This window comes from Onychomys torridus, chromosome 1, assembly GCF_903995425.1.
Source record: "Onychomys torridus chromosome 1, mOncTor1.1, whole genome shotgun sequence".
Classification (NCBI taxonomy): Eukaryota; Metazoa; Chordata; class Mammalia; order Rodentia; family Cricetidae; genus Onychomys; species Onychomys torridus.
The window spans coordinates 125,928,480-125,942,692 of record NC_050443.1 but is presented as its reverse complement, the minus strand read 5'-3'; the positions used below and the strand labels follow the sequence as shown (position 1 = coordinate 125,942,692).

Below are 14,213 nucleotides of genomic sequence, written 5' to 3'. Positions count from 1 at the left end.
ATATGTTTATATAATATATATAATCAACAGAGTGTAACCAGTTTTCAACAACCCAGAAAAACAAAGGGGCCTAGGAAACACTCATTTTTAGCATCACAAGTGCTGAGATGTGTGTTCTGATCCTGGAGTGAGTCCACTCTGACACCCCACCTCACTCAGTTCCATGTGTGAAAACCTGGTGAAGAGCTCCAGGCATTTTGGGGTGCTGAGTGGGAATGACCGCCCTTTCCGAGCTGATAACCCTGAGGAGCTCCTACCTAGTCTCTTAGCTGTCATGGCCCCAGTCCCACGAGTCATGAAGGAGCCTCTTTAGGGGAGCCCGTGGGTAACAGGACCTGTACTGTGCAGGGCTGGAAGAGCCACCAAGAAAAACACAGGCAGTGTTGCAGTGTTGCAGCCAGGTTCAAGGTTCTTGCATTTGCACCCCGCTCCCGTTGTCTTTTCCTGTAGCCTCCCGGTGAGGGAGAGGGTGGCTGTGCTTGGTCCGCCACAGTAGGCACTCGGTGACCCAAGCAGAAATGGAAGCGCTGCCTGGGTGCGGAGGCCGCCTCAAGAACTCAGGGAAGGCAGCCCAGCTCTGGGTACAGGCTAGAAGTAGACTTTTGCAGAAGAGAGCAGTGGGAAGGCCACAAGGGGGTGTGGGCTAGGGTCCACAGACAGCTTCTGCCAATCTGCCGAGGAGCCAGACAGTGCAGGCAAGCGCTCTATGTTCTGTGGACACTCTGGTCCCAGGGCAGCTGGAGGGTTGGAGGAGGATGCCAGCTTCCTGCTGGTGGGATGCTCCAGCCTACGGGGCTGAGGAGAGACCAGCTGGTCTTGGGGGCTGGGCATGAGGGCATCAGACGTAGAGAAAGACCCCAGCAGGCTGGAGCCAGGGGGTGATGTGGACAGTACAGGGCTGGGGGACAGCTGGGCTAGAGGGGCCCTCATTATGAGAGGGTCAAAGGACAGTGAGGGCAGTGGGGAAGGGAGGAGGCCAGGGGACTCGTGGAAGCATGGACTTGGAGAGAGTTGCTGGGCTGGGGGAGAGGAGTCAGAAGTCTGGAACAGGCCTGGCTCTTCCTGGCAGCCACGGTATCCATGAGAGGCAGGTTGTCCCGGGAGTTGCTCAGACTGGACTGGGCATCCAGAGGGCAGCAGAGTGGGGCAGGAGCCACCGTCCACTCGGCACAGGCGTTCATGCAGATGCAGTGTTCGGCCCCACCGTGCCAGCTCAGCCTGCAAGACCTGGATCTCCTTCCGAAGGGCGTGGTTGTGTTTCTCCAAGAACTCATGCTGCTGGGAGAGAAGCAAGTGGCAGGGAGAGATATTAGGATCAGGACCCTGTGCAGGGTACTCACTGCTTCAGGATATGAATATCCTGATAGAACCTCTTGGCTACTCTCTGGCAGGCTCATCATGTTCCCCTATGCGGAATCTTCAGAGCTGGGACATTGCTCTCTGCCCATTGTAGGTCCTCCGAGGAGCACCACTTCTTACCCAGGATCTGTCCCCCACCTCCTATCACTTCCTTGGCCCACCCAGTGACTGGGTCTTGTTTGATGGATTTGAACTGTATCTCTGATTGGTTGGGGAGGGGGCACTGTAAGCAAACCAGGTGACAGGAAAACACTGGGGATCTCCTATTGTTCTCTGCCTTCTATTTCCTTAAGTCTGGATCTCCCACTAAACCTGGAGCTGGACATTTTGGCCAGCAGGCTCCTGGATGTGCCTGTTTCTGCCTCTAATGCTGCAGTTCAGGCACAGGTGGCCATACCCAGCATCTACGATGGTTAGAAATTTGAACTCAAGTCCTCATGCTTGCACAGCAAATGCTCTTACTAACTACGGCATCTCCCCAGGTTTTTTGAGATGAGGTCTTCCTCTATAGCCCAGGCTAGACTTTAACTGGCTGCAGCCCTCCTTGCCTCAGCCTCCCAAATCCTAGGATTATAGGCATGTACCACCATGCCCTCCTGTGCCATTAACTGTAGACTGAAGTCATTAAAGATTCCCAAGACTCCAGGGTCTGAATGCACTGCTGTGAGGCTCCAGGCTCTCTCTCTTGGTAGGGGGTTTGAGACAGGGTTTCTCTGTGTAACAGTCCTGGTTGTCCTGGAACTCACTTTGTAGAAGACCAGGCTGACCTCAAACTCACAGAGATCCACCTGCCTCTGCTTCCCAAGCGCTGGGATTAAAGGTGTGTGCCACCACCACCAGGCCAGGCTTCTCTTAATTCCTGTCCTTCCCCTGGAATTTGCTTCTTTCACACATTACTGTCTGCTCTGCCTGGACTCTTTGATAGTCTTGAGATAGCCTTTACAGGGCAATTCAATGTCCTTCTTCCCTGGATACATTGAGTCCTGAAGACCAGGGCTCCGCCTCCAGGTCCTCAGAAGGCACCAACAAGACACTAAGGGATTCAGGTTGCATAGGTTGGCAGGTACCCCAGCGCCAGCATTTTCTAAACCCTGTTTGGCTGAATGATAGGTTCTGAAAACACACGGGGCAATCACAACATGCAATTTTGTTTTGTTTTTGAGATAGTCGCATATAGCCCAGGCTGGCCTTGATCTCCTGATCCTTTAGACTGTAGATCCCTAACCTTAGAATTACAGGCACATGCCAGCATGCCCACCTCCACCGTTCCTCCCTTTGTGAGACTCTCAATCCTCTTGGCTTAGAGCCCCATCTGAGCATGTGCACCGTGCAAGGATTGTGTTTCTATTTTTTAACCATTTTTGGGGGGAGTGGCATGTGCCACGACCTGTGTGTGGAGATCAGAGGAAAACCAGTGGGAGAAGTCTCTCCTGTCGTCACTCACACTCAGGGGGCAGACTGTTTACCCACTGAGACATCTTGCCTTCCTCCGCTCCGCACTCGCACTTCTGAACAGCATTAGGTGACAGTGACGGTGGAAACAGGGAGAATTTTATTTCCACACCTCCTACATCTGAATAACTCAAACAACCCCTTCATCCCCTTTGTGGGACACTTTGCAAGAACAACGGTCAAGGGCATTCTGCATGCAGTGTGGTGGCGGCCGTGGACGTGGTTCTAAAGGCCTCAGGGCCACCAGCAGCACTGTTTACACAGTGGTTTCTGCAGATGGAAAGGACATTTCTTTTTTTCTTTACAGAAATTTGAAGTGTATTTTATTTGTGTGTGTATTTAGTGTGTAGGGGACACATCCACACCACAGTACAAGTGTGGGGTCAAAGACAGCTTCCGGGGGTCAGTCCTCTTCTTCCACTGTGTGGGTCTTAGAGACTGAACTCAGGTCCTTGGACCTGGCAGCACCTGCTGAGCCCTCTCTGCGGCCCCAGAATGGATATTTCTACTGGGGACGTAGCTCAGTTGGTAAGTACTCACCTAGCATAAATGAAGGCCTGAGATCAATCCCTAGCACCACATAAACTGGGCATGGTGGCACCTGCCTGTAATTCTAGCACCAGAGAGGCAGAGGTAGTGGTTAAGATGGTGAACTGGTCTTCCAGAGGATCCAAGTTCAACTCCCAGCACCCATGTCAGTTGGCTCACAACCACCTGTAACTCCAGTTTCTGGGGTATCTGATATCTCTGGCTCCTGTGGGCACTGCACATATAAGCATGTACACACACATATATATATAATAAAAAATAAAAAATAAGACAAGCCTGGTAGTGCATGTCTTTAACACCAGCACTTGGGAGGTAGGGGTAGGCAGATCTCTAAGTTCCAGGCCAGCCTGGTCTACACAGTGAATTCCAGGACAGCCAGGACTATACAGAGAAACCCTGTCTCTAAATAAATAAAGAAATGAAATGAAATAAATAAGAAGTAAGCCAACCTAGCAAGGTGGTTCAGCAGCTACAGGCACTCTGTCACACAAGCCTAATGACCTAAGTGTGATCCCTGCGACTGGTTCAAACATGGGAGGAGAAAACTGACTTCACACAGTCATGCCCCAGCCTCCACATGCATGCTGTGGTACAGATGCACCCCCCCCCCATACTCACATTAACAATCAGTTCAAATCTAATAAGTAAATAAATAAATAAAATCAGGGGCTGGAGGCACAGCTCACTGATAGAGAGCATTTATCCAGCATCATGACCTTGATCTGGAGTTGTGCTTCCCAGCATCAAAATCACCAGACAGATGTGGAACTGTGTGTGGTTTAAGCCAATCTGTGGTGCTGGGTATGGTGGCCCGAGGACTGAATGTGTCTCCCACTGCATTGCAGAGCGCTCTATCCTAATGCTACCATTTGCTCTGCAATAAACTGTGGAGCCTCTTCTTCCTGCCAAGCAGAATGGAATGGGACAGTTCCCTGCCTTCACGGCACCTGGAGTCTCAGGAGAGAAACAACGTGGAGGATGCAAGAGAAGGCTACTGTGAAGGATGACTGAAGTGTTACTCTAATTATTTTTATCAATAAAAATTCAGGAGTCAGATATTGGGATAAGAGCCTGAAAGATCAGAGAAGCAGAGAAGCCACCAGTCCTTCCTATCTGCTCCATTCCTCCCTCCAAACAGAGAGCCAGATCTCTTTCTGCCCCGCCTTACTTCTTCCTCTCCTGTCTGTCCTCAGTCTTCTGTGGCTAATTTTGGTCAGCTGGTGGCTAATTCCACCCTCTGACTCCAAGAGAGCTTTATTTGTCAGAACATGATCAAAATATCACACATTTCCCCCTTTTGTCTAAAAAAGAAAAGAAAAAGAAAAAAGAAAAATTTTTTTCATTTTTTTCGAGACAGGGTTTCTCTGTGTAGCTTTGGATCTCACCTGTCCTGGATCTCACTCTGTAGACCTGGCCTTGAACTCACAGAGATCCACTTGACTCTGCCTCCTGAGTGCTGGGATTAAAGGCGTGCACCACCACTGCCTGGCTCAAAAGGTAGATTTTAACTAATATACTAAAACCATATACAATACATACAATAACTATATACAAATATACATATATATGTAAGAATTACATTAAAAATGTCCAGTCCATTTGCATTTGACAAATTTGAAGAAGATACTCCATTATCTATCCTATTTTGGTTCAAAGTGTTGTACCTAATTCACTTTCCATCCTAACATGTATTACCAACCCAAAACTATCATTTTATGTCTCTCAGCCTTATACACTTTACATCTCTTTTGTGAGTTTCTTTTCTGAGTCTGGTAACAAGGAAACCTATAACTATCTAGTCTTCAACACCATCAGAGATCTGAAGAGGATATAATATTACCTGAGTAAACCAGAATTGTGGACTAAACAACTTCCAAAACTAAGAAATGACAGAAACAGTTAACTGCCTGGACAGTCACCAAGGTTCCTCTATAACATTGGGACATTCATTTTTAGCCTGCAGACATCGAATATCTGACAGACTTTTCTGTAGAGCAGGAATTTTGAAGGACTGTCCTCCTTATTTGGCAAAGTTTGGCAGTCACTTTCTGTCAGCAGTGGGGGCAAAGGCAGTTTCCTGCCCAGTAGCTAATTTCTGCCACAAAGAAAGTAAACTCCATATGGAGTTTCTTCGATGCCCATCATCTTCTCTGAAGTAGATTGGTGCTGCCAGGAGCAGATATGTCTCATCGTCATTAAAAACAAAAACAAAAACAAAAAAACAAACAAAAAAAACCCTTATGTTATTAAAACATTTTAAATGCCATATTCTGTAGCTCTCTGAAGTGTTTGAAGACCACCTGTCTATCTAAAAGGTCTCTGTTTGATCTTGAAAACTTATCTAACATGACTACCAGTTTGATTGTAATAGGTGACTAACTACTAACCTGCATTTCTTTATTATCCTAAATAGTTTGTAATAATAACTTTCAAGGACTATGAATTTACATTACATTGTTAAATAAGTTATATAGGTGCAATACCTTAAACAAGAGCAGAAACATAGGTACAGTAGGTTCTAACAAAAATAACCTTAAATTTGTATCAATGTACAAAAATATCTTAAACAAGAGTAAAGACAGGGCTGGAGAGATGGCTTAGTGGTTAAGAGCACTGACTGCTCTTCCAGAGGACTTGGGTTCAATTCCCAGCACCCACATGGCAGCTCATAACTGTCTGTAACTCCAGTTCCAGGGGGTCCATCTCCCTCACACAGACATGCATGCAAGCAAAACTAGAATGCACAGAAAACAAAAATAAATAATTAAAAAAGAATAGAAACATATATTCAGTATAACAAAAAATAACTTCATATTTGTATCAATATACAAAATCCATAACATAAAATATTTATGATTAGTAGTTTTTTTTATTTAAAAGTAGATTTAATAATCTATTCACATGTTAATGGATTCAAGGCAACAGTGTGGATAAAGCATGGAATGATGGCCATGGTGAGGGATGGACTGATCCACTCATGGGTTAATGGCTTATGTTTCTGGCATACTCCTTCCTCACCATGTCATGTCTTCACTTTCCTGTGACTCCCCAAGAGGTTCTCACTAGATGCTGGGTAGATGCTGGATCATGCTCTGGACTTTGCAGCCCCCAGAACCACAAGCTAAAAGAAACTCTTCTGGATCTAGAGAGATGGCTCCTTGGTTAAGAGCACTAGCTGCTCTTCCAGAGGGACAGGCTCCATTCCCAGCACCTGCATGGGGGCTTACAACCATCTGTAACTCTAGTCCCAGGGGATCTGCTGTCCTCTTCTGTCCTCCAGAACATAACACACATGTTGTGCACAGACATATATGCAGGCAAAATATTCACACCAGTACATACAAAATAAAACAAACTTTTAGTAGGGTAATGGTGGCACACCCCTTTAATCCCAACACTTGAGAGGCAGAGGCAGGTGGATCTCTGAGTTTGAAGCCAGTCTTGTCTACAGAGTGAGTTCCAAGACAGCCAGAGCTACACAGAGAAACCCTGTCCCCAAAAACAAAACAAAACAAAAACAATAATAACAAATAAGGTCAACTTTTTAAAAAAAGAGAGCTGTTTTCTCTATATTTAGTCTTTTGAACCAAAAGAGGAGCTGGGCGGTGGTGGCACACGCCTTTAATCCCAGCACTCGGGAGGCAGAGCCAGGTGGATCTCTGTAAGTTCCAGGCCAGCCTGGTCTACAAAGCGAGTTCCAGGAGGGGTGCAAAGCTACACAGAGAAACCCTGTCTCCAAAAACCAAAAAAAAAAAAAAAAGGGGGGGGGGCATTCCTACCTGGTGCAGAGCATCTGCCTTGTCCGTGTGCTTCTGCCTGCTGCGTTGGGCAGCCAGACGGTTCTTCTGCTTCTTCTTCAGCTGCTTCTGACACTCCTCAGGGTCCTATGAGGCATGAGACAGAGGGTTCTGGGGTCCCGGCAGTGGCTGGCCCCCTCTACCCTGATCAGATCTCTTTCTCGTCTAGTCCTTGAGAACCCCTCTTCTCCCAAAAATCTTTCCTCCCATGGTGTCTACAGCCTGCCCTGAAGATACTGCAGTCCTTATTGTAAACCCAACCTTATCCAGTGTCCAGCTCACAGCTTACATAAATTAGAAGGCTGGGATTCGAACCCAGGACATAGCAACCTCAAACACACATTCTGCAAAGCCAGCATTGACTCTTCTGAGTACAACAGTGGCACATGGTGCTACCCCAAATGTCCACAGAGAGTGGAGGAGAGAAGTTGGGAGTAGACACACCAGTGAGCTGCCATTTCTATAATCCAAGGATTGATCTTCCTAGCCAAGAGTTCCACAAAGAGTGTCAGGACCTGATATAGTTCCATGTGCTCATGCCCACCTCAGTCCCAAAGTATTGGTATTCACTTACTCAAAGAACATTTATTTACCACAAAAAAAGAACATCTTTTTGTGTGTGTGTGTGTGTGTGTGTGTGTGTGTGTGTGTGTGTGTGTAGACACACATGTGTATAGAAGCCAAAAAGTCAACCTTAGGTATCATTCATACTCAGAAGCCATCTACCTTATTTTCATTTTTAAAGTCATGTGTAGCTGGGTGGTGGCACACACCTTTAATCCCAGCACTCGGGAGGCAGAGCCAGGCAGATCTCTATGAGTTCGAGGCCAGCCTGGGCTACCAAGTGAGTTCCAGGAAAGGCGCAGAGCTACACAGAGAAACCCTGTCTCGAAAAACCAAAATAAATAAACAATAAAGTCATGTGTATATGTATGTGGTGACATGTATGTGTATGTGAGGGTAGGTACCCTTGGAGGCCAGAAGAAGGTGTTAAATCCCCTGGAGCTGGAGTCACAGGTGGTTTGGTTGTGAGCTGCCCCATGTAGATTCTGGGAACCAAACAACACCAGACTTTAACGGATGCTAGGGATCAGACTCAGGTCTTCAGACTTCCCAGGCAAGCACTTCATTGACTAAGCTGTCTCCTACCCTTTCAACAAACATTTATTAAGCACCTACTGTGTGCCAGGCACTAATCTAGGAGGGCACAGAAGTGGGAAGAAAAAAACCAAAAACAGACGGACAGTGGTGGCACACACCTTTAACCCCAGCACTAGAGAGGCAGAGTCAGGCGGATCTCTATGAGTTCAAGGCCAGCCTGGTCTACAAAGCTAGTTCCAGGATAGCCAGGGCTGTTACACAGAGAAACCCTGTCTCAAAGAAAAAAACAAACAAACAAACAAACAAAAAAAAAAAAAAGCAAAGCAAAACAGGCAAAATGGCCAGACGTGGTGGTGCCTGCTTATAATCCCAAACAGAAGGATTAGGTCAAGGCCAGGTTCAGCTACATAGTGAGTTTAAGGCTAGGATGAGATACATGAGATCTTTTCTCAAACAAACAATAAAGAAGGTCGGAATGTAGCTTAGTGGGGAGTATTTGCCTAGCTTAGAAAAGGTGGCAAAACTCCATGCTCACACTGAAATGGAGTGGCTGCCTAGAATGAATGAATGGAGAGTCTGCCTGACAGAGAAGGGACTGTGGCTGAGAGCTCTGAGCCTTCCAACCCTGGGGACCACGGAACTTAAATGGAACCTGTGCCTCTGTCACCCTACCCCAGGCAGACCCCAGCCACCCTGGCCAAGGACTCTGCAAGGTCCTTGCTTTGTGGCTGCCAGTGGTTATATTCTCCTCAGGGCAAACTGCAGAGCCCAGAGGACCAGACTAGAGGCCGGGGAGAGAGTTGGTGAGGAAAGAAGGAAGTTTCCATTTGAGGGACTGAGGAGAGAAGGAAAGGGTCTGGAAAACGCAGCAGCAAGGTGAGAGCAAATGGAACAGGAGTAAGCAGGTCTGCAGAGTCCAAGTTGAAAGCTGGAGGCTGGTCTGCAGTGTGGGAAGGCTTCGTTCCAATCCCCAGGAAGAACCGAACCCAGAGATGGGAGTGTGGAGCCCAGTCCCGGGTCACACAGACCATGGTGTGGAGCTGGGAGCTCCTCACTGTGTCCTTCCTCGTCTGAGCCCCGGGACCCTTGGCAGCTTTCTCTCCATGTGTTTCTTTCCTAGTCCCCTGTACTCACTGGCCCAGTCAGCCGCGCACCGCTCCCACAGAGTTGCATGGCTTAGGCAGGGGAGCAGAGGTTCAATCCGGTCCTGGTGTCCCTCAGCAGCCTTGCCCTCCCAGTGCCCTCTGGAGGCCCAAGGAAGTGGTGGCCCTTTAAATCCCCAGTGACCACTCCGCCCCCAGCACACCCAGTTTCAGTTTCTCCTAAAGCCACCGGCTGCCCAGAATCCTTGGCTCTAGCTTGCTCACGTGGCTGGAACTTCCTAACGTCCACTGCCTTCCGGCTGGCCCTTTCTCTGGAAGAAGGATGGTGCACAGTAGACAGGAGGAACAAGGCAGTACCCTCGGGGAGGCCTGGCAGGCTGCCCGGGACAGAACTCAGAGGAGAAGCGGGGTTGCGGGTCGGATGTATGGGGGTGCATGAAGGAGCCCCTGTAATCTCTTGGGGAGCCCCAGGTTCACAGTCCACACTGGAGCTGTGCAGCTTTGAGAAGGTGACTCATCTTCTCTGAACTTTAGTTTCTTCATCTGTAAAGGATGTGGTAGGATGGAACAAATTCCCAGACTTGCGGCGGGGTGTGGTCAGTGCGGTGCTTGCACTGCAGAAGCAGAGGCAGGAGGATCACCCATGAGTTTGAGGCCAACCTGGGCTACATAGTAAAAGTTCCCAGGCTTGACAAAGGAACTAAGACAATGCAACCACTCTGAAATCTCGGAGACCAATGTGGCAGGCATGACTGCAAAACTAAAGTCAGGGCTGGCATGGTTCCAGAGCCAGGAGGGGGTCTATGAGTTAGAGGCTATCAAGTTACAGGGCAGCCAGTACTAAACAATCCTAGCATTTGGGAAATGGAGGCAAGAGGATCAGAAGTTCAAGTCCATTTATAGCTACACAGAGAGTTGGAGGCTAGCCTGGGCTATAAGAGGTGGTGTCTCTTAATAAATAAGTAAATAAAAATAGAAAAGTACTACAATTGATTAGCAATGTCTGCCATACCATGATTGATTAGTGATGTCTATAATGACCAGAGCTATGGAGCACAACAATCCTTTGCCATCTCTAGAACTGGTCCTGAAGCCAGCCTGGGCTTTATAGTTGGAAATCTTGACTGAGCCCTGGTGCTCTGCCCACCAAGTTTACAGCCAGAGGCTTCAGTGTGCTCATCCCTTTTCTGGGGATGATAAAATCAGTCCTAGTTTACAGAGCTGTTTGAGGGAAAGAACAGGATGAGAAGAAAGTCCTTCCCCTATCATAAAGTACTGCCAGGCTAGGTGCATTCCCTCTCCTGAAACTTGTAATGAATCGGATTCTAGGATCATTGATGTATGCTCACAATTAAAGCTGGGTAGGGGCTGGAGAGATGGCTCAGAGGTTAAGAGCACCGACTGCTGTTCCAGAGGTCCTGAGTTCAATTCCCAGCACCCACATGGTGGCTCACAACCATCTGCAATGAGGTCTGGCACCCTCTTCTGTATACATTATAAATAAATAATTTTTTTTTAAAACTGTCTGGGTAGGTGAGATTAGATATGACAACCGGACCCTGTCACCTTGCTTCTGAGAGTCCTGGAGGCAGAGGCTGAAATGGGGTAACCCCACACAATGAGGCTGCTCATTTCTTGGAACTATTTTTGTTTCCCAGACATCAGAAGACTAGGGCAGCTGGCTTGAGGCATGCACCTGAGGGGCTCATTAAACCAGTCTGTGAACTCCACTGGGGAACAGTCAGGAGGAGAATTGGCCATGATGTCACTCCAAAAAACACCTATAGGGGAGACTAGGACCTTGTGTCCCTACTTCAGCCTGTACCTCTAACTAGAGCTAGACTCCCTTGACCTCCTAGACCAGTGGTGACCAGTGGCTTCCAGTAGAGCGGAGACAGGCTGCAGGAGTGTGTGTATCCCCTCCTCCTGCCCCCACTTCCCGAGAAAGCTTCCTACAGGAAAAGGAAAGGAAGGTGTTTATGGCTTGATCTCCAGGAAAAGGAAGGGAGAGGGAGTGGCAGGCAGGGAGGGTACAAGGTAATATTTAACCCCAAATGGTCCTGCAAGGCTTCCCTGAGAGGTGGATGGACTCCCAGGCCAGTGGGGCCACACACTCTGACCCCTCACTTGGAAAGTGCCCTCATCACCTCACACCAACACAATACTGTAGCCTGGGTGGCTTAAACATTTATTTCCCATAGCTTTGGAGACAGAAAAGCCCAAAGATGCAGCAGATTCAGCTTCCTGCAGAGGGTTGCCAAGGTCTCATTTTGTAGCCCAGGCTAACCTTAAACTCCTAGAGAAGCTTTTGTCTTAGGCTCCAGAACACTGGTATTACAAATGTGTGTGGTACCAAGTTCTACAGTCTTATGGTAGGACAGGTTCTCGCTAGGTAGCCCTGGCTGCAGACCAAGTTGGCTTCACACCTACTGCCTCTGCCTAGTGCCTAGTGAGCCCCATACCTAGTGGCGGCTGCTGCAGCTGCTTCTGCTCCTTCTTCTGCTCCTTCTTCTGCTTCTTCTTCTTCTTCTCCTCCTCCTCCTCCTCCTCCTCCTCCTCCTCCTTCTCCCCTTCCTCCTCTTCATCATCTTTTTTTTTTTTTTTTTTTTTTTGAGACAGGGTCTTATATGGTCCAGGCAGGCCTTCTTAAATTGGGTTGTAGCACCGGGTAGTGGCGGCGGTGCACGCCTTTAATCTCAGCACTCGGGAGGTAGAGGCAGGTGGATCTCTGTGAGTTTGAGGCCAGCCTGGTCTACAGAGTGAGATCCAGGAAAGGCACAAAGCTACACAGAGAAACCCTGTCCAAAAAAAAAAAAAAAATGGGTTGTAGCAATCTGGCCTCAGCCTCCTGGTGGTGGGACTACAGGTATGTGACACCATACCTAACTGAAGGACTGGTATTTAAAACATGAGTTTGGCAAGAACATAGGCATTCAGAACATTCCCAAAGGGGAGGAACAGAATACCCAGAGAGTTAAGGTCACCTACCCCAGGGAGGCAGAGATGGAAGAAGAACAGAATCTCTCCCTCTTCCAAACCCTTAATCCTCTCTACTGAGCTCTTAGGGGCCTACTAATCCGGCAGTCCTGGGGGCGTGGAAGCTGGAGGGTCTCAGGTCTGACACCTGAGGTCCAAGCGAGCGGCTGTCTTGCTCTCTGATGTGGTCCCCGTGCCTCTACCTAACAAACGCTCTGTTGGCATCTGAATGAACTAAAGCCCAGTCAGCTGGACTCTGTACATCCAGAATCTCCAAAATTTTCCTCAGAAAAGAAACTTCGGGAAGACTCACTCCCATAAGACCTACCCTAGAGACCTGGAGGACTCTACTAGCCAAGCTCCTCAATATGCTTGTGTGGGAACTGGAGGCACAGGGAAGGATCATTTGGTAGAGTCCAGGATGTGTTGATGCCTGGTCCCAATGCCCTCCCATACCTCCTCGGATTGGAACAGATGCTCAGACCTCCAGCTGTGTGGGGAGGAGGAGGAGCTCTGGGTTTAAATCTTCCCATTACATGCATCCTGTGTTGTAGGCCTGCCCTCCTCAGCCACTGAAGTGAACAGAAGAAAATGGGGCTGAGGTGAGCTGACTTCTCGTGTAGAGTGAAGGGCTTGCTGAAAGCTAAGCCACAGCTGCTTACACTCTGTAACTGAAAAGTGTGTGGGACACTCCTGCCGAGGAGGAGGTCAGGGAAGGCAACAGCGCTTTGGGATATACATCAGAGAACAAGCAGGTTCTGTGGCAGGTCTGAAATCCGTCCTGGACCAGTCACTGGACTAACTTCTGGGTCTCCTCTGTAAAATGAGCTAATAAGGCTTTGATGAAGCAGAAAATGTAAAAGGTCTTTTGGGGAATATCTTTGGGGTTTGCTTTTTTATAATCAACCAACAGTGTGTGTGTGTGTGTGTGTGTGTGTGTGTGTGTGTGTGTGTGTGTGTTTCTGGGTTGTCCTAGCCGACTGAAACTCATTACTTAGAATTTGTGGGTGATCCTCCTGACTTCTGTGTAGCCAGACTTTTCTTTGGGCCACCAGCTCACAAAAAAAAAATAATAACAGAGACTTATTATTAATTATGAAAGCTCGGCCTATAGCTTAGGGTGGTTTCTAACAAGCTCTTACAACTTTAAATTAACCCATTTATATTAATCTACATGTTGCTATGTGGCTTGTGGTTTCCACCTCTCCTCCTTCATGACTTGCTTCCTCTGTGTCCAGCTGGCAACTCCCCCTTTCTTCTTCCCAGGGCTCTCTGTCCAGAAGTCCCCGCTATACCTCCTGCCTAGCTATTGGCTGTCAGCTCTTTATTAAACCAGTCACAGTGACACATCTTCACACAGTGTAAAGGATTATTCCACAGCACTTCTGTCTCTTTGGTCATTCTTTAACCCCATCACTCGGGAGGCAGAGGCAGGTGGATCTCTGAGTTCGAGGCCAGCCTGGGCTACAGAGTGAGTTCCAGGAAAGGCACAAAGCTACACAGAGAAACCCTGTCTCAAAAAAAAAAAAGAAAAAAAAAATTAAGCCATCTCACCACCCCTGTGGACAACTGCCTGCTCCTCTGTTCACTGCAGCCTTCTCTCATGCCTGTCATGGCTGCCGCAGCTCCACTGCGCATGTGCCACTCTGCTCGTCTTTCCTGCCTCTCCGTCATGAAGCTGCGGTGTGTCAAGCCCTATACCCTTTTGCCCAAACAGCTTTACTTACAAACGTTCACTGCAGTAAGTCGTTGGTCTGGTTCAAGACCACTGGCACACCATCAATACTGGACCCTCACCAAGAGTCCCCTCGGAAATCCTGCTGTTGCCCAGCGTCATGGAGATCCTGTGGCTATGGTTCCAAAGGACCAGACCCTT

The 14,213-nt window shown here is 48.2% G+C and overlaps 1 protein-coding gene across 2 annotated transcripts; it reads right to left on the bottom strand.

Moving 5' to 3' along the window:
- Batf2 (basic leucine zipper ATF-like transcription factor 2) lies at window positions 1-9,500 on the bottom strand. 2 transcript variants are annotated; one of them, XM_036207351.1, is made up of 3 exons: window positions 9,393-9,500; window positions 7,140-7,244; window positions 1-1,278 (listed from the first exon to the last, which is right to left on the bottom strand). In XM_036207351.1, exons 1-3 carry the CDS (start codon window positions 9,429-9,431, stop codon window positions 589-591), a joined length of 834 nt encoding a protein of 277 aa, XP_036063244.1. In that variant the 5' UTR covers window positions 9,432-9,500; the 3' UTR covers window positions 1-588. The 2 variants fall into 2 exon arrangements, with proteins under 2 accessions (XP_036063244.1, XP_036063253.1); XM_036207360.1 differs by having other exon boundaries at window positions 1-1,275.
- Window positions 9,501-14,213: the final 4,713 nt, after the last annotated feature.